At 36.4% G+C, this 20,485-nt stretch overlaps 1 protein-coding gene across 28 annotated transcripts in view; it reads left to right on the top strand.

The window, feature by feature from the left end:
* Epb41l3 (erythrocyte membrane protein band 4.1 like 3) overlaps positions 1-20,485 on the top strand; it is a 226,521-nt gene that overhangs the window by 168,376 nt on the left and 37,660 nt on the right. For all 28 annotated transcript variants that reach the window (XM_048806517.1, XM_048806509.1, XM_048806516.1 and 25 more), the window contains exons 4-8: positions 5,997-6,101; positions 7,294-7,336; positions 12,928-13,003; positions 15,821-16,039; positions 16,756-16,843. In XM_048806517.1, coding sequence (XP_048662474.1) covers positions 5,997-6,101; positions 7,294-7,336; positions 12,928-13,003; positions 15,821-16,039; positions 16,756-16,843 — 531 coding nt within the window. The remainder of the gene's footprint in view (positions 1-5,996; positions 6,102-7,293; positions 7,337-12,927; positions 13,004-15,820; positions 16,040-16,755; positions 16,844-20,485) is intronic.

The following is a 20,485-nucleotide window of genomic DNA, read 5'->3' as shown; positions in this document are numbered from 1 at the left end:
CACTTGATGAGCCAACATTGATATATTATCATTAACTAAACTCATAGTTTACATTACAGTTCATTCCTGGTGTTGTGTATTCTGTAGGTTTTGACAAATACGAAATGACATGTAGCCAACATTACAGTATCATACAAAGTAGTTCAGCTGCCCTAAAAATGCCCACTGCACCTCTTATTCATCCCATCCTACCCTCTAATCTCTGGCAACCATTGATCTTTTTTATTATCACCATACGTTGCCCTTTCCCAAATGTCATATACTTAGAATCATGCAATATGTGAGCTTTTCCAACTCTTTTTTCTCTTAGCAATATGCATTTAAGTTTCTTTTGTGTCTTTTCATGGCTTGACAGCTCATTTCTTTTTATGCACTGCTAGATGTACCAGTTTGTGTTTCCATTTACCTTTCGAAGAATATCTTAGTTGCTTCCAGGTTTTGTCAATTATGAATAAAGCTGCTGTAAACATTTGTATGCAGGTTTTTGTTTGGACATAAGTTTCAACTCATTTCCGTAAATACCAGGGAACATGATTGCTGAATCATACGGTAAAAGTAGGCTTAACCTAGCAAGAAACTACCAAACTGTCTTCCAAAGTAGTTGTACCATTTTGTATTCCTACTAGGAATGAAGGTTCCTATCCTTCCACATCCACACTGGCCTTTGGTGGTGTTGTCTTTGGAGTTTAGCCCTTCTAATAGGTGTAGAATGGTATGATTGTTTTAATTTGTAGTTCCCTAATGACATAGGATGTTGGGCATCTTTTTATTTTCACTTATTTGCTATATATATATATATATTTATTTATTTATTTTCATTCTTTGGTTAAATGTCATTTCAAATTATTTTACCCATTTTTTTAAGTAAATGGTCATTTTCTTATTGTTGAATTTTGGTCATCAGTCCTTTGTCAGATTTGTTCAACAAATATTTTCTCTCAGTATGTGACTTTTCATTCTCAATATTCATTCATTCTCCAAACACCAAATTGCATGTCAATTTGGAAAATTTAAATTAAAGAAAAATTATTTTTTAAAAAACTTTTTTAATTGTAAGTGGACACAATAACATTACTTTATTTATTTATGTTTTTATGTGGTGCTGAGGATCAAACCCAATGCCTCACACATGCTAGGCAAATGCTCTACCACTGAACTACAACCTCAGCCCCTAAAGAAAAATGCTAATAGTTAAGAGTGAAGCTTATTTACATTGCTTGGGAGTGTGCTGTTTTTAAGATAAAGCCCTCCAGATTGTTAGGTTGTAATATCCTCATTTACTATACAAGAAAGAGAAATACAGGTGGTCCGGTGAAATTCCAGGAAGAGAGCAGGCCACCTTTGTGCTTGTCACTCCAGGAAAGTAAAACTGCCTTTTCTGGATGATTGCCTAGTAAAAGTATATGTGAACTGGGGATGCCTTTAAGCCAAAGATGACTTAACTCACCAGAAACCACAAGACTGAAAACTCTTAGTTTTATCTGGTTAGGTAAAGTATCCATTCAGAATACTGTGTCGTTTTTTGACTCATGGGTATATATAGCCATTATATCTAATTAGATATAATAAGATAGATACTTAGATTTGATCACTTATCAAGTGATATCTTTGAGAACTGTAATATTTAATGTAATTTCTCCAAATTTTCCAATCTGGATGTTGAGCTTTAGTCATAAGGTTATTATCTGTAGGTACCTACAGATGTCAACAACTAGAAATACTTGACTTCCAAAGCTAGGAGAAAACCATCTGAGTTAGAAGAGTAGAGAAATGTTTAGAGTTGGGAGAGATTGCAGAGGGGATCCATTCCAGGGCTAGAAAGTGGGTTTCAAGAGATGCTCTATCTCCATCCATTGGCAGAATTTTTGTCATTGCTATGTGCAGAAGGGTACTAAAGCCCCATCTGGACTCCTGGGAAAAGAGTACTCTTATCCATTAATAGTTTGCCATCAGCAAGACCCAGTTATAGTCTTGAACCCGTACTCTGCTTGCTCTACAGAGTCTTACATCCTTGCTCAAAGAAGAGAAAATGGAGACTCAAATGACTTAAGAGCCTTTCCCGAAGTCACCCACCTAGTTGGTAGCCATGCTGATGTTTAATAGGAATATCATTGTTTCCAGTCCATAATAGGCTTCTACAGTAGATTCTAGACAACTGATCTGGGTTCTGAGGGCCAGAAAAAAAGTATCTCCAGTATAAGGAATGGACCACTCTGTCATTTTCTTAAAGACTATAGGATTCAAATGTTTAAAATACTCAGTAAGAAAGGATATGGTCTATTTCAGAGAGCACTGAGTCTTTTAACAGAAATCAAATTCTGGGAAACAGGAAAAATAGGAGTCATCCTAGTAGTCTCTGCTTGAGCTAATCCATGTTGCCTGTTAGGCAAAAGGAAGAATAGACCAGAAGACAGCTAATTGAAATTGATGACCAGGTTTGCCTGTGACACATTCCGAAAAAATTCTTGTTTTGAAGGCTGGCTCTGATCTGGTGGTTCAGAGGAGGTGTAGAATCAAGCAAAGCCTTGTGAAGTTGTTGTATTTGCATTTGGTTTTTGTTTACTCACTGAGAAAGTACGTGGGCAGTTATTGGTGTGTGTGTGTGTGTGTGTGTGTGTGTGTATGCGCACGTGCACCCATGTGCATGCGTAAGTAATGTGTTCTAGCTGAAGCAATTAGGTAGTAAGCAGGTGACATTTGAAGAAAGAGCATGTTCAACATTCTTAGCAATCAGGGAAATGCAAATCAAAATTATACTGAGATTTCATTTTATTCCAGTTAGAATGGCAAACATTAAGAATACAGATAACACTAATTGCTGGTGTGAATGAAGGGTAAAAGTACACTTATATATTGCTGGTGGAATTGCAAATTGGGATAACCATTTTGGAAAGCAGTATGGAGATTCCACAGAAGACTAGGAATGGAAACTACATAGACCCAGCTATCCCACTCCTTGGTATGTATCCAAAATAACTGAAATCATCATGCTTTTGTGATTCATGCATACCAATGTTTATAGCAGCAAAATTCACAATAGCCAAGTTATGCAACCAGCCTAGGTGCCCATTGACAGATGAATAGGTTAAAAAATTATGGTATATATACACAGTGGAGTTGTATTCAGCCATAAAGAAGAATGAAATTATGTCATTTGCTGGTAAATGGATGGAACTAGAGAACATCCAACTAAGTGACATAAGCCAGACTCAGAAAGTCTAGGATTGAATATTTTTTTCTCATTAGCAGAAGCTGGGGGTAGGTATAAAAAAAGGGATCTCATAAAAATAGAAGGGATGCCAATAGAGTAGAGGAAAGGAACCGAGAGGGAGGGAGAAGAGGATGGCATGAGGAAGTACTGGAGAATGAATGGAATCTATAAAATTATGCTGTGTCCACATATGAATATACTCCAATGAATCCTGTTTATTTTTAATATTTATTTTTTAGGTGTAGATGGACACAACACAATGCCTTTATTTTTTTATGTGGTGCTGAGAATGGAACCCAAGTCCCGCCCGAGCTAGGCGAGTGCTATACTTCTGAGCCACAATCCCAGCCCTGTGAATCCTGTTTTTATACACACACACACACACACACACACACACACACACGAGTGCACTAAAATGATAATAATAATGATAGAAGAGAGATCAGTAGAGTAGAGCAAGTGAATGGGGGCCTTCCCATGCACTTTTGAATTCAATTGGTATGCATGTATCACAAAAGCATGCTGATTTTAGTTATTTTGGATGAATACCAAGGAGTGGGATAATTGAGTCATATGTGGTTTCCATTCCTAGTCTTCTGTGGAATCTCCATACTGCTTTCCAAAATGGTTGTCCCAATTTGCAATTCCACCAGCAATGTATAAGTGTACCTTTTCCCCTCCATTCACACCAGCAATTATTGTTATGTGTATTCTTAATGATTGCCATCTCATCAGTAGAGTAGAGCAGGTGAAGGTGGGGAAGGGAAGGTGCTAGGGAATGAAATGGATAAAGTTGTTATATGCATGTACAAATATATCATAAGAATCCCACTATAATGTATGATTATGAGGTACCGATAAATAATAATAATAATAATAGAGATATGGAAATAAAGGAGAAGAAAAGTAGGAGTAGAATGTGTTAATATTAATCAGTTCATTGGTATCCCCAGGACTTGTATTCATGGTCCCTACAGAAAACGTGCATTATAACATGCTCTGCATTTAACAGTCTGCCATTTATCAGTCACTGGGCCATAATAATGACTGACATTCATGGAATGCATGATATATGCCAACAGTGGACTTTGAATACATTATTTTAATGTCAGCCATTCCAAAGAAGTATGTGATGTCCTTGCCTGCTTTATAGTGGGGAAACAGAGGTTCACATTAACTGCAAGGGAATACTGAAGATTCAAACCCAGGTTTGATCTGATTCTAAAGCTACCACCCATAGCTATTAGCATAATACTGCCCTCTCATCCAGCTTCTCTGAACCTCTGTTCTTATCTGTGAACTGTAGATAATACCTAGAGAAGCACTGGAAGAACCAGATTTTGTGAAAACTTTAAAAATTTGTCAAGTACTACTCCGAAATAACTTGCTGGCCTGGGGTTGTGGCTCAGTGGTAGAGCGCTCACCTAGCATGTGTGAGGCACTGTGTTCAATTCTCAGCACCACATATAAATAAATAAAATAAAGGTGCATTGAACAACTAAAAAAGATTTTTTTAAAAAAAGAAAATAACTTGGTATTGTTTATAAATAAGGATTTAAACCATGAAGGAGCATTTCATTATTGTATCATTTATTCATAGCCAATGAGCAATGTTATGTAGTTTTGCTAACAAGTTATTTATTTTCATCCTTTATGGTAGTTTTTTTTTTTTTTTTTCAAATGCATCATTGATTATTTAGCTAGCTACAATTTAGGCTTTGCTCTCCTATCATAAATGTATCCTTTTCCCTAAACAGTCATGCTTGAGGGGACTGAGTAATTAACTTTCAAAATAATTACAGTCACACAGTAATAGATACCACCTACAGGTCTTTTGAATGCTCATTATTTTGGCATGAACATAGTTTATCAATTTTCATATGTCTCATTGTTAACATACTAAATCTTAAGGACAAATTTGCTGAGCATATTAGATGTAAAGTATTAGTACCACACAAACAAAAAGGGAACTTAGCTTAATTGTTGCCAGTTAATCCAATGCAGACTTCAAAGCCATGTTTAAAGACCTTTGAAGCAGTAGATCAATTAAGGGGATGGATTTTCGCACTATGAGTACATTTCCCCTTCTCCATTCATAGGACTATTTGATGGTCCAAAATATAGCATAGATATCTAGATCTTCTGTTTATATAGGATAATTAAAATCTTGAAACCTAATGAATGTTTTATGATGTTTAATAAGAAGTATTTGTTCTCACAGAAATTAAGAGAAATTTGAACACCCTACTGAAATTCATGGCACAAAACCAGAAATTAACTAATTAACTTAGTTTAATGGACTTTAGAAAATGACCCTTCGACTTTCTGAGTAAGGATTAGAATAGAAAGTTCTAAATGAGGTTCTGCCTAAAACAGGAAGCAGGGCTGATGTTTCTGGGCTTGGAATCTTACAGCCTAGGGAGCGTAGGTGGGGCATCCAAAACATGGCCATTGTGGATCCTCTTTCACCATCAGGATTTTTATATTTCACAATATTTGAGGCTTCCGAGCATCACATCATCTCTGTTTAGGAATCACTCCCCATCCTAGTCACCTGTACTCAGTGACACCATTGACATTTGGTTTTATTCTTTGTCTGTTGGGGTCGGCTTTTATAAGTCGAGGCCCCACTTTGTAGGTAGCCTTTTTATTCAACAGGAGATGATGGTGTGAACACACGTGAACAGTGGCAGCACACAGCGTCTGAAGTTTTACCAAGTTTTATTTGTTCCAATTGGGAGAACTTCCTTGTGGATGTTGACTTGTTTTTCTGTTGTTTCCATAGAAACGCTCCAGAGGGCAAGTGCTGTTTGACAAAGTGTGTGAACACCTGAACCTGCTAGAAAAGGACTACTTTGGCCTCACGTATCGAGATGCTGAAAATCAGAAGGTGAGAGAGAAGAGCAGTGCGAACTGTTGTGGCTTGAATTTCTCCCCCAGGAAAATCCAGAAGGGTTGATCACTTTGGCCACCCTCCCTCACACGCCTACTTTTATGACTTAGCATCCCCAAATACTGTTCCTCACCCCTTTTCTTCATGAAAGAAATCCTGGCCAGCTTCCTTTATTCTTGAATATCTTGAAAACAGTAAGTCAGCTCTTCTGTTTTTCATCCTTGAGTTATTTATGGCTCCAGCAAAGTATTTTATTTGGTGTTTTTTTTAGATAATATATATTTCAGTGGAATTTTGAGCCCAAGAAATACACTTTGATTTTTATGAAGAAAACGTGTTCATGACCTCAAATTCTATGAAGATATTACAGTTGTAACATAAACTGTTAGAACAGTTCACTACTGGGGCTCCTGTCTTCCTCTTGATTCATCTTCTTATATTTTCATTTTCTTACCGAATCAAAATAGGAGGTGGTGCATTTGCTAACCTGATACCTATAATTCCATAAGTTCTTAATATTTAAGGCAATACCTCTATAGGTGCTTACACCTGAGGAAAGTCATCTGTTTAAAACTTTTCCCCACAACTACCTGAAAAATAAGGAGAAGATTGTTTCCATTGTACTAGTGCTAAAAACTAAGTCACATAAGTTTTGCTCATAGATGTTGCTTACTATTGTGGTGTCAGACTCATTCTTACTGAATTTACTAGACAATGTCTGACTTCATTATTAAACATCTGGCTTCTGTAATGAGGAAGACCACTGATCTCAAACAAGTATTCATTTGTTAGAAAAGGTTTAAGAAGATGCCTAAGCATCTGTGATGATATAAGTCACTAACGTAGAAATGAATGTCTAGAGCCAGTGGGTGTCAGGATATGTAAATCTTTTAATTTATTTTGGAAACTTGTTTGAATTCTGATCTTCTCCCATTTTTGCCCTTCTGTGTCTGTGCTAGCAGAGATCCCTGAAGGTAATGGTTGTAAAAGAAAAATGTCAAGCATGAAGGCACATGTGCGTATTTTCTCCTTAGACCAGTGTCCAGACCCTCACAGGGCAGGACCAGGCGGAGGCCACCAGAATTGAGGGAAGGGTGGGGAAAGCATTGTGGGAATGTCTGTATCAAAGCAACATTAAATCACCTTTATTCTTCTCTGATTCCAATTCATAATGTTATTTCCTTTGCAGAATTGGTTGGACCCTGCTAAGGAAATTAAAAAACAGATTCGAAGTAAGTTCTTTTGTATTATTTTACGTGGCAAGGTAAAGATATTTAAGAGAGCCGCTTAATCTGAATTGGTAGCTCATACCCAAGTGGCCAATGTGAATAGAGGTTTTTGAAAGACAGATTACAAGTTCATATTTGATCTGGCACATTGATCCAGCTCAGACAGAACCCATTTTTTTTGTCATTATAACTCAAATTAAAATAACTTTGACACTTGACCTATTCCTCTGCCTGTACACCCATGTGAAATGTATGATTTAATTATGTCATGTTCCGTTGGCAGTTAATCATTAAAAGTTCCAAATTTAATTATTAATGATGTATTAAGCCTAATTGTCACAAACACTTAAAAACCAAGCTAAAAGCAGTAGTCATTTGATACTTTAAAGATGGAATAACAAATCAGAACGAAGTTTATTGTCTGGTGACAACCTCTTTTCTTAGTCCCTGAAAGTGAATTAATAAATATATATTTCCCCAAAAAAAGGGAAATATATATTTTAATGAATATATAAAAAATTCCATGAGCACATCTCAAAATTGAAACATAAGTGGCCAATAAGCATTATTAAGTTGCTAAATCTAATGACCAAATGCATTTTAACCTGAGAAATCATTTTCCATCTGTTTGGATTAACAAAGATTTTAAAAGTTTAATATGTTTAATAATAACTGCACTGACTACTAAGAACCCAACGGGTAGAAGTATAAATTGGTGCAACCTCCCAAGGGAGCAGTTTGTCAGTATTTATTAAAATTTAAAATGTACCTACTCCTTGACCTTCCATTTTACTTGAAGAAATTAATTCAGCATATGTGTTAGAGAAAAAAAATGCAAGTGTGTACACAAGTGAAAGTTCATTACAGTGCTGTTTGTAGTAGCAGGAAACTAGAGGCAAGTTAAATACCCATTTATAAAGATGATTAAATCAATCAGGGAATAATCATAGACAGATGTCTTTGGGTTTATTAGTGAAAATCAGGTTGAAAAATCATATCTGTAATATAATCACATTTGCTTTTTTAAAGTTATGCATACATAGAGCCGGGTGCAGTAGCACACACCTGCTGTTTGGGAGGCAGAGGCAGGAAGATCACAAGTTTAAGGCCAGCCTCAGCAACTTAGTGAGGCCCTAAGTAACCTAATGAGATGCTGTCTGATTAAAAATGAAAAGGACTGGGAAATGAAATGAATCAGATATAACTTTCCTATGTTCATATATGAATATACCACAGTGAAGCTTCACATCATGTACAACCGTAGGAGTAGGGTCCTAATTAGAATAAAATATATTCCATGTATGTATAATATGTCCAAATATACTCTACTGTCATATATAGACGATATATAACAAATTAATAAAAAAACATAATGCACATAGGAAAAATGGGGGACTGGGGATGTGGCTCAGTGATAATAAAGCTTTCCTGAGTTCAGTCCTCAATACCAAAAATCACAAATAAAATGTTATGCTTATATAGAAGCATGGGATATTTGTAGAAAGCATGACAGATTAACAGGAATTAACTCCAGGAATGGCCTGCACAATTGAGAAAGGAGGTTTGCTAGTTTTATTTTTTAACATTCTCTATAGCTATTACATTTGCCATAAGCATGGAAAATCTTTATTGTAAATAACTACTTTTTTAAAAAAATGGTTCATATTTTTATCAATAAAACTAAGGATAATTAGCTTAATTATCCTGAATAACTAATTCAAGTTGAAGAATAAAGAATAAATTTAAGATCAAATAATTAATGGGAATATCCTTCCATTTTAAGTTTTCAAAGAGTTTACTGTTAAAAGAGAGGAAAATACTTCTTAGTGCCTTTGAAAGTCCTGAGATATAAAAATAACCCAAGTACTAATAAAACAATTGGTAATGAGCAGTTAGAAATGGTTTGATTTTAGATAACATCCCTCCAAAAGTCACTGTCTTCTAGATGTTAGAGAGTCTGTTGATTATTTATACAATTCAACATCATTTACCATATTCTGAAGAGAGACTCAGTGTATCCACTGATCAATTAATTGGATGGAAGTAGTTTGAGATTGAAGACAGGAATATCTACTGTTGATAAATAGATCAAAACACTTTTTTTCTTGTTCCAAGGAATCCTAATAAAAATTTTATGATGACAGATGTGTTCTAAAGGTTTTATATGGCATTATTAAAAGCAGATGTGAAGAATATATATCATAGTGTTTTGCATAATGTTATCTTGTGTACATCTTACTAATAAAATGTCCAGGCAATCAGTAATTGCAAAGTGCTTTGAAAATATGTAAAATGCTCAAGAATAAGTTGTAATACTGTTACAAGAAAGGTGGTATAAACTTTTTTGCATATTGTTAGTAGAATTTCTTTTTCCCCCTTACTTTTCCATTTATGCTGTCTCCTGTCTTCTTGAGACACAAAATTTAAAATGATAATCTAAGTATGAAATGTAAATGATATTTTTTTTACCATGCAGGTTAGGAAGTCATGTGAATCATAAATTTTTTTAAAAAAAAGCTTTGTTGCAAGAGAGGAGCCAAAGGAAATTGGAAGTTATTAAGAGTATAATTTAGTATTTTTTTTCTATCTTCTTGTTTCCTATCTACTAAAATGTCCTCTTTCCACAAAATTTCTTCCCACCAGAGCAGAGAGGTGTTATATTATATAATCATTTGCCATCACACATTTCTTCCCAGAGATGACAAAGGATCCTTTTTTATTCTGTAGGTCCATAGTAGACTCTAGTAGAGATCAGTTAGAGAACGGAGATCAATCTGATATACATTTTAAGTTACAAATTTGTGATACATGGTAAATTTTAAAACCAAAAAGTTTGTTCTTAATAAAAAAAACAAAAAACTCTAACTCTAGTCATGTTTAATGCATGCCGGATCTTAAAAACCTCTAAAAATACTATATTTTTTATCATAAGTAAAGAATATTTAAAATATGGTAATTTTATGATATAGAATATATGGTCTATAGTAATTTCATGATATAAATGAACTTTTAAGATTTGGCCTGCTTTAGGAGAGTAAAATTAGAAATTTTTTGTAAGAATGAACTCCCTTCAATGCCTTTTCTGTTTATCATAAATTTGCAATTTAAAAATCCTACATCAGCATTATAGAAATATTCGTTTTAATGTGTTCCAGCTGTTTCATTTCCTGTTTCTCATCAGGGCCCTCATCTGAGCAGATGTGGGTCTACAAGTCACTCATCGCATAAGTGCACCCTCCCGAGTTATTTGTTTCTGCCACTTTCTTTACAAGGATGTGTATTTGAGCTTTATCTTCTTTTCTCATTAATCCCAGGTTTTATGCCTTATTTCACTGACTTTTTTCTTGATTGGAATGTAGATTGTAGTTTCCATAAACTTTCCCATCATTTCAAAATAATGCCCTGAAAGACCTTGTAGTTGCTTGGGTTATAACCTTACATTTGGATTTCTTAGTAGTAGTGATTTTCACTGTGGTTCCAAAGTCTACCTCCGTCAAAAGCACAAAAGATGTTAATAAAATTACGAGTTCTAGACCATATTCCAAGTCTCAGGAATAAAAATCTCTGGAATAGAGCCTAGAAATAGGCATTTTTAACATGTTATTTCAGTTTCTTTTTAGGCCCACTGTTATTTGCAACATACTTTCCTAAAATGAGGATTTTTGCATTGAAATGGGTTGCTTATGCTTTTATTACTTACTGTTTTCCAACTTAGAATTTTTACCCTGAGTTTATTATAAGATTGTTTTAATTACATTGCCAGACTATTCATTGGAGTCGAGGCATACTTTGAAGTTGATGAAAATTACAAAAGAGCAATAAATCCGTTTCCCATAACTAATCCATTACTTTTAATTTCACTTGAGGGAAAGCCAGCTCTTGTTATGAGTCTTCCTACTGGCAAGCGTTAAAGGGATCTATTTTAGTAGGAAGTGAGCAGGAATCAATAGGAAAGTAAAACCAAATCAGACTAATTTTAGAATAAGAAAAGGATTTTTTTTTTAAGAACAGTGGAAAAAACAACCATTAGAAATATATTTGATTAACAGATATTTTTTGGCTTATAATTCTTATAGCCCATATTTGAGTAATATTTTGACTGGTTTACACTATGATATTAACTACCCAATAATATCTGATCCTATGCTAAGTCCTTTATAGTAGAGTTCTTGGCATGTGGAATCTCAAGTGTGGTATAAATAATAGCATCAAGAATAAACTAGAAAGAATAAATGGGTCTGTGTATTTTATGACAGAAACATAGGGTCCTGAAGAAGCTAAGTGTTGCCACACATACAAGAAACAGTACAAAGAAAGCAGCTAAGAAATATTTAACTTTACTGTACCTTTTTTTTGGAGAGTGTTGGGAGGTGCTTCTAGGGAAAAAATGAAGTTTCCAAAGTCATTTAATTGGGATGGGGAGAGCATTTGGAAGTCTTGAGAGAGTACCTGAAGCATAAGTGCTGTTCTGTAAGGTCACAGAAGCATGGCTTCAGAACACACCCATGGATAGAAGCCAGTGAGCCTGGGAAGACTTTTCTGGTAGTCCATTCGGAACATAAGCAGGGCCAGAGGAACTTCTAATGTGTTTATGGGGTGGAGGGTAAAAATTATTTATAAATAGTGTCACAGAGAAGAAATATTCAAACTTTGGTAAATTAATACATTGAGAAGCCAAAATAACAATATGAATAAGTTAAAGGAGTTTTCACACCGATAAAATAAGAGGAGAAAAGGAGGTTTATTCTTATTTATTTTGATAAACCATTCACAATTAAAGATGGTATTGATGAGATATGGAGCTTAGTTAAGGCTAAATAATGTTTCAAGGATAATGGTAGCCAATGCAGAGAGTTAGGTACCTGTGAAGGAACATCTCGTAGACCCTTTCAGCTGCTAGAGTAGATACTGCAGGATAAAGAGTGGTATTGTAAAGATCTGCCCAAGTCATGGACTAAAGGGGTGTAAAATTGGGTAATGCACGGCCAGGTATGTATTGCATCAAAAATTTTCTTAAATAAAAAATAAAAAAGAACATTTCACATCCAGCAGAGCAGCCCACTTATGAAAGCAGTATTCACCACAACAAATCTTTCCATAAAATAAATTGTGTTGACTAGTCCCTTGACATTTATTGTAATAGGATCTGACCTGTAACAACACAATGAAGCGCAAAGAAAATTGGAATTGGGTCCATAGCCTTGGTATGTGAGCTCTCCAGAAATTCAGAGCACTAAATCTCGTCATTTCCAGACTTATCTGATAGAGGATTATCCATATCATTCACTTTCCCTCCCCCAACTTCTTCCTGAGGCTTATCTTTGATCCTGGGAAAGAGGAAGTTCCGTCAATTTCCTTTCTAGTTAGAAGGACCAGTAAAGGATTTGATAATAGAGAAGATTAGAAATTAGATGAGGTTTCAGACTTATCTGTGGATTTCATTTAACAGAGAAGTCCTTGTTTTCTATTAGTGATCAAAGCTGCCTGGCTGTTAATGCTTAGAGTTGAGATGGTTCTAGCTATCAATTAGAATCCTAAGTCTAGGGGAGTTTTCTAAGGTTTTAATCTGATTCCCCCACCTTCTATCCTTACAGGTGGTGCTTGGCAGTTTTCATTTAATGTGAAATTTTACCCACCAGACCCTGCTCAGCTATCTGAAGATATCACCAGGTATTTGACGATTGGTGATGAATAGGAAGCCATACTGGGAATGTGATGTGGCTCCCAACATCTCCAGAGAAGAGCACACTTATATCTGGTGGCCTTACAGTCATCCATGCTTGTTTTAGTCGACTTTTTTGCTGCTGTGACTAAAAGACCCAACCAGCACAATTGTAGATTTATTTGGGGGCTCACAGTTTCAGAGGTCTCAGTCCATGGACAATGGCAGACAGAACATCATGGTGGAAGAGTGTGGTAGAGACAAGCAAGCTCACATGATGATCAGGAAGAAGAGAGAGCGACTCCACTTGCCAGATACAAATATATATACCCCAAAGTCACGCCCCCAGTGCCCACCTCCTGCAGCCACACCCCACCACTTCAGTTACCACTCAGTTAATCCCTATCAGGGGATTAATTCACTGATTGGGTTAAGGCACTCACAACCCAATCATTTCTCCTCTGAACCTTCTTGCAATGTCTCACATGGGAGCTTTTGGGGGACACCTCACCACCATAACAATGCTCAAATGGCAAACAAAAGGCAACTGAATGAAGCACACATCTGATGAGAAGATTTGCCAAATCTAGCTCACAGTTGAATCTTTGGTGCTACGCTGATATTTCCGGCTGCCTGACCCTGGTGGGAAAACATGCAAAATTGAGATGCTTTCACCTACCCACCACAGTCAAATTCAACGAGATTCAGTCTTCAATGATAAAGCAATTCTTAAGTGTGCCTGCTTTAAAACTTAGAGGCAAAAAGTCTTTAGATGTTTATGCTCTGCATATAATCAACCTCTCATCTGTCTAAAAATAAAAATAACATTCATATCAATTTAAGGTTAACTTTTCATGCCCAGTGTATACGAGGAATATGATTAATTTGTTTTCTGAAATAAAGATGTTAAGAATCTGACATAAAAATATCCCAGCTTGGTGGCTGAATTTAGAGTGCGAAAAGGGATTTCCTTTATAAAGCAGTGCTGGGTAGCTTAGTCTGTTCAGGCTGCAATCATAAAATCCCAGAGACTGGGCAGTTTAAAAACAATCGGAATTTACTTCTCATAGTTCTGGAAGCTGAAAGTTTGAGATCAGAGTGCAAGCAGGGTCATATTCTGGTGAGGGTCTGTAGTAGACCACTGGCTTCTTACTGTGTTCTTGCATAGTGGAGGTGGGAAGGATGAGGGGGTCTTCCTCTGGCCTCTTTTATAAGGGTACGAGTCCCATTCTTAAAGGCTCTACCTAATCATTTCTGGGGAAAACAAAACACCTCTAATCCATTACCTTGGTGGGACAGGATTTCAACATAAGAATTTGGGGGATGGGAATGGGGCCACAAACATTCAGCCTGTCATTCTTGGTTTACTGAATGTCCTCCTAGATGGCCCTACATTCTGCTTTGGAGACTCTGACTCTTGCTCTGTTTGGTAGTAAGTTTATGATCATGCAAAACAATTTTGTTCTGTGTGTGAATATTTTTCTATATAAGGCTCATATTTTTCTTAGCTGTTCATAAAAGAGAAATGACCCAAAACAGCTTTAGTAACTTGCTACAGTAAAAATAATTTCATTTGCTATATTAGAAGGGTAGCAATTAGTTCCAGAGGATTTTTTTCTACTGGCAATAAGTCAGAGAAAATTTATAATTTCTTATAAGCAGACACTTTTTTGTCAATATTGAAGAACTATTTCTTCGTGGATGGTCGTGGAAACCAAATATACTTGTATTTGAAAATTTAGTGTGTGGTTCCCTTCTATCTACTTGTGTAATGTTTGTAGAGTCTGTTAAATATTTCGGAATTTTTATGTCTGGGTTACGTGGATTTTACTTACATCAGCACCAAATCACCCGACAGGGGACCTTAAGACTTTGCAGTAATAGTCTATTCCAACAGACTAACTGTTCTTTTTTTATATGGAAGGTGCATATAAGGTGTTATTAATACTCATCAAGGTTAATACTTAACCTTGAGATCTTTTGCAGTTGGTATTATACCTGTAATGCTTAAGAATAAAATAACAGAGAAGATAAATCAGCTATTGATAGAAATATTTTTATCATATGACAAAATTATATAAAAAATATTTTCTATTTCTTCAGTTTAAAGCTGTTTACTTACAGGGACAAGATTCTCAGATTATAAGTTAATAGTTCCTTGAAATTAATATTCAGGTCAGTTAGATTCTAGGGAGATATCTAAATAAAAAGAAATAACTTAAAGCAGGAGAAAGCATTATTATAAAGAGATGATGTCATCCAAAATGCAGGGAGTTGAGAATAGAGTTTATGAAGGTAGGACTCTTACCTAAAGTCTGTCTTAGTCATGTGGTAAGATCTGTCATCCAGTTATCAAAATCATCCCTCTGTAAGGCTAGTTGGAGCCTAATAATTATATGCAAGAGCATCAATTTTTGAATTATAATTCCACCAACCAGGGGTTTCTGGGAGTGTGTTGAAGACTGTCTTTAAGACTTTAAAAGTTATTTTTATTGATGTGTTATAATTATACATAATAGTGGGATTCATCATTACATATTCATGCATGCATACAACATAGAGGATACGTTTAGATTTCTTCTACTGTGGTTTATTATGACCATTGCCTTCTTCTTTAAATATTATATTTTATAGCCTAGTATTTTCCCCTGATATCTAGATCAAATATAGATGAAACAAATATCAGCATCTGTGAATGGTAGGAAATGTGTCCTGGACAGGTTATTGCACAGGGAGAAATTGTCTACTTACAGTTTTTACTGAATGATCTCCTTTTCATGTGTCCTAATGCTGGCCTTTTATTTTGACCTTTCGGCTCCTGGAAGGTACTACCTCTGCCTACAGTTGCGCGATGACATCGTATCAGGAAGGCTGCCCTGCTCCTTTGTGACCCTCGCCCTGCTGGGCTCCTACACAGTCCAGTCAGAACTTGGAGACTATGACCCCGATGAATGTGGGAATGATTACATTAGTGAGTTCCGCTTTGCACCAAACCACACTAAAGAACTCGAAGATAAAGTGATCGAGCTGCACAAGAGCCACAGGTCAGTGAACAGGAGCATCCATTTAACTTGTGCTTTATGGGTGAGCATCAGTTCTACAGCCTATCTCTTCCCAGTGTTGATTTCAGTACATTAAGAATGGGATTTTTAGCAAGTGGGTCTTTACATGGGAAAGTTCTGGAGTAGGTAAGCTTTCCCTCAGAATAGCCAGGCATCTATTTGTAATGTTGTCCTTCAAAGCCATTTTTCTTGTTATTCTTTCCTCAGATGCTGAGTATCCCTTATCCAAAATGCTTGGGCCCAGAAGTGTTTCAAATTTCAGATATTTTTTCAGACTTTGGAATATTTACATATATATAATGAGATGCGTTGGGAACGAGACCCTAGTTTCAACACAGAATTCATTTTATGTTTCATATTCATCTTACACATGAAGTTAATTTATAGTACACCTGGGTGTTGACTAACTGGTCTCATGAGATCAGGTGTGGAGTTTTCTACTTGTGACATCATGCTGGTATTCAAAACTATTGAGACTTAAGATTTTTAAATTAGGAATGGTCAACCTGTATCTGCCAGTGCCTCAATAGATGCTTTCTTATAAATTAACAGGGAGCTCAGTGGGAAATTTTGCAACCCAGCCAGATAAAGGATAAGCAATTAACTGAAAAAGGAAGGAAAATCAGCTAACTGCTTTTTCATTCTAATGAATAAAAGGGAAAGGCAACCTTATAACACTTTTTTTTTTCCCTAATCAGAGGAATGACGCCAGCAGAAGCCGAGATGCATTTCTTGGAAAATGCCAAAAAACTATCTATGTATGGAGTAGATTTGCATCATGCCAAGGTATGCATTTTTAAACCCCCCACTATTTTATTTAATTCAACTCTGTTACCGTAATTCTTATTTTAGTGAATGTAATGGAAATATTGGGGGTGCAAATTTCTGTTTGCCTTGCAAGCCCTATTTCATGTTAAAACAAACTTAGCTCTTTGTTTTTTACTGGAGGGGTTGCTTTTCATGGCTCAGACTCACTCTCCCCATGGGCTAAGCCTCCTGAAAGCCCACAGTAGACAAACCCTCTGATTGCCTGTTGATTCAGTTGGAAGCTTATCTTGACCAAACAAGCTCTTGGACCCTGCTGCCTTCTCTGTTTTCTCCCACTCTGCACCAACATGCACCTTTTGCTGCCTCTGCACCCTGACTCTGCCTTTTCCCTGAATATGTTCATCTGACATCTGACTTCTCTGCTCTTTCATGTCTGTCTGTCTCAACTTGGTCTGTGTATGTCCCTCATTCTAGAACCCCACCAGGTACTTTGTAAATTCATGTTATATTTTAAGAATTCTGTCTCTTGTGTTTAAGCACTCGTACATGTAACCAGTACTTTGAAATAAGATTATTTTTAAAGTGCAACCAAAACTAGTCATCCTGGCTAAGAATTGCTTTGTTGACTGATAATGGGTGCAGTGTTAGAGATGTATCTTAGCAAGAAAGAAATTGGAATTAAACTGTAGGGCTTCAGTGTTTGAGACACACAGAGCAGCTTTGACCCTGTCATGCTTTTTCTAGAATCTCTGTGCTTTTCAGAAGCGAGAGAATGAGCATGTGGACTACAAGTCTAATATTTTAAAAGCCATGGACAAAGTACTATGGAAATATGGGGAAGATTTTATGAGAACTTTTATCAGCAAAACATATGCAATTTGCTAGGTTTCTAGAGATGGATTCTGATATTTTGGGTGTGTTCAAAAGGTCAGTATTTAAAGTTCAGGGTTATTTAGGATTGACAAGATAATATCGCTCCTGCATAGGGATGTGGACTTGACCTCTGATAGACAGTCACCAATTTCACGGTCTGGGTCTCACAAGAATGTGCAATTACAGCCTTCCAGGCAGGCAAGTGTCTCTCACAGTCAGTTTTAAGGCTAGAAATGAAGAGCAATTTCAGCTGTCTGTGTTTAAGTAAACATCTCAACAACCTTGATCACCAAACAGAAGAAAATATGTGATTTGCAAGTTTTGTTGCTGCTCTTTGGTAGATGTTTAGGGAGCAAACCAATCCTCCGTGACTTTGGACAGACAGATGGTAGCCATTGAACGAATGTGGGTTTGATTGGTGATGTCTATGGGTGAACTCCTACATCACAGAGAGGAGGACTTCCAATGCCTGAACACCAGCAAGATCACTGGGGTTTGACTGGGGACATGTGTTGGTATACTAACAGCAAGCTCTTTGACATTTATGTGTCATTACAACAGCAGGTGTAGCTGTTTACTTGCCAATTTTTTATTGCATGTTTTCACGTATTTTGCCCTTGGATAATGAAGATGTTTTTCTCTCTTATGTCAGATATCAGTAGAGTAGAATTTCAACATAAAGATAAGACCAGATAATTAAGTTGTTTTTTTTTTTCAATTTCTTTTAGAGTTTTTCCCTAGGTGGCTAAAAGATAACCAAAAAGGAAATAAAAGTAGCATGAGAATTTGAGTGAACCTAAAGCTATTTTTGACTTATACCTTGCACTTTGATGCATTAACTGCCCTCCCCCAAATAAATAGATAAATAAATAAATGATTAGGGAAATGATTGAGGGAAGTGCAACTCAGGTTGTATCAGTGTTCCCATCGGTAAAAATAAAATCACTTCACATTGCTATAGCTACTGAATTAAAATGGATGGCTGCTTTGTCATTCAATAATATGATTTTAAATTATGCCAATTAAGAAGAAAGAATTAAGGAAGTGCAAATGTAGCCCATTATAGGATTTTATCTGAATATTAAGTATAATAAACGATTCATAGACTCCATTTTCTCATGCAGTCACACACCATCATTTCAAGGAGGAAATTTACTGAATTGAATTAGAGACAATTTCCAGTCATGAGCTAGATGCTTCTCCTTCTATTGATGGTATGAAAGTCCCAAAGCTTTATGATCCATTTAAGCATTCTGAATTGTAATCATGGACTCCACAGCTCCATATGAAGAATAAATACCCATATTAGATGAAGGTCCTATGTTTTGGATAATCTATCCCAAAAGCTTTTTTATTTTTTATTATTTTTAATGTTAGGAAGTCTATCTCTGCTTGTTTGTTGTTTAATGTTAGTTGTTTTTTGTTTGTTTGTTTGTTTGTTTTGGTGGGGGAGAAGGGAGGAGGACCAGGGATTGAACTCTAGGGCACTCAACCACTGAGCCCCATTCCCAGCCCTCTTTTGTATTTTATGTAGAGACAGGGTCTCACTGAGTTGCTTAGCACCTCACTGCCATTGCTGAGGCCGGTTTTGAACTTGTGATCCTCTTCTCTCAGCCTCCCGAGCTGCTGGGATTACAGGTGTGCGCCACAGCACTCAGCACTTAATGTTAGTTTTAATAGACTTTGTCAGAGTCACTTATTTCATGTAAGATATGAAACGTAGATATAAATCCCTGTCAAATACCCCATGGGCCAAGTGATAGTGAAGGATAGCAGTGTGTGAGCCATGATTCTAAACGAAGGGAGTGTCATGGCCACTTATTTTCATTGTGACAGACTGAGACTTTCCGGGTCTACCTCAGGGTCCTGTTAATGGGAGTAGAAGTGTGTCTGTTGAGAGTGAATTGGACCTGTCCCCAAGAAAGGCTGGCAGAGCTTTTAATACCAAAGATTTATCCAACTAAGTACTCTGGTCAATAGCAGAAAATTGGGTATGAACATATTTTTTGTCCCTATGCAATTAAAGAAACAGACCCTTCAGCCAGTGTAAAACCCCACTTCTCCTGCATTTTATTCCTCATTCATTTTTACTTTCAGCAGGCACACATGAGTTTGATACATGCTGGGCAGGCCTGTGCTGGCCATGAGATTACAAATAGAAAACAGAACTGCTGCTCCTAATCAGCATACAGTCTCCAGGGAAGGAAGACAGGGAGGGAATCTTATTTTAGGACCATTTAGTAAGGTTGTGCTTGTCATAAGAGACTGATTTGGGACCAGAGCAGCATGTTGGAGGACCCAAGAAAAGGAGGTCTTATTCCTTCCTCCTCTTTCCCAGGAGGGGATATTGTTTCCTTGTGATCAAGGACACTAATGGTGATTTAAAAATAGATAAAACCGAAAAAGGTTTTAAATGGCCTTTCCCTCTGTGGACCAAAGGCTCTTTCCTAAACTTACATTCTATATTGAAAAGAAAGTGAACCAAAGAACAGTTATTCAAGCGTTCCTTCCTCATGCCTGCCTTTCTGCCTCCTGGCAGGAGGTGCTCACCTCTGAGGGGTTGTGTAGATGGGCTGGTTCTCAAGAATCAGTAATACCAATAACTTGGGAGCATTGGGTTATAATTCTTTAACTTGCATAGTCACTATAGCCTCTGATAAATAGTGGGCAGTTTCTGATCTTTGGATTCTCTAATTGTATTATATTCTAATATCCTGCCATCCAATAGTTCCACTCCTGTAGAGTAATTCAATATCTAATGGAGTAATATGTTTCCAAGGTAAGATA

The sequence above is a fragment of the Marmota marmota genome, unplaced genomic scaffold, assembly GCF_001458135.2.
Source record: "Marmota marmota marmota unplaced genomic scaffold, marMar, whole genome shotgun sequence".
Classification (NCBI taxonomy): Eukaryota; Metazoa; Chordata; class Mammalia; order Rodentia; family Sciuridae; genus Marmota; species Marmota marmota.
Note: the sequence above shows the minus strand (reverse complement) of the source record. Positions and strands in the feature narration are given on the sequence as shown.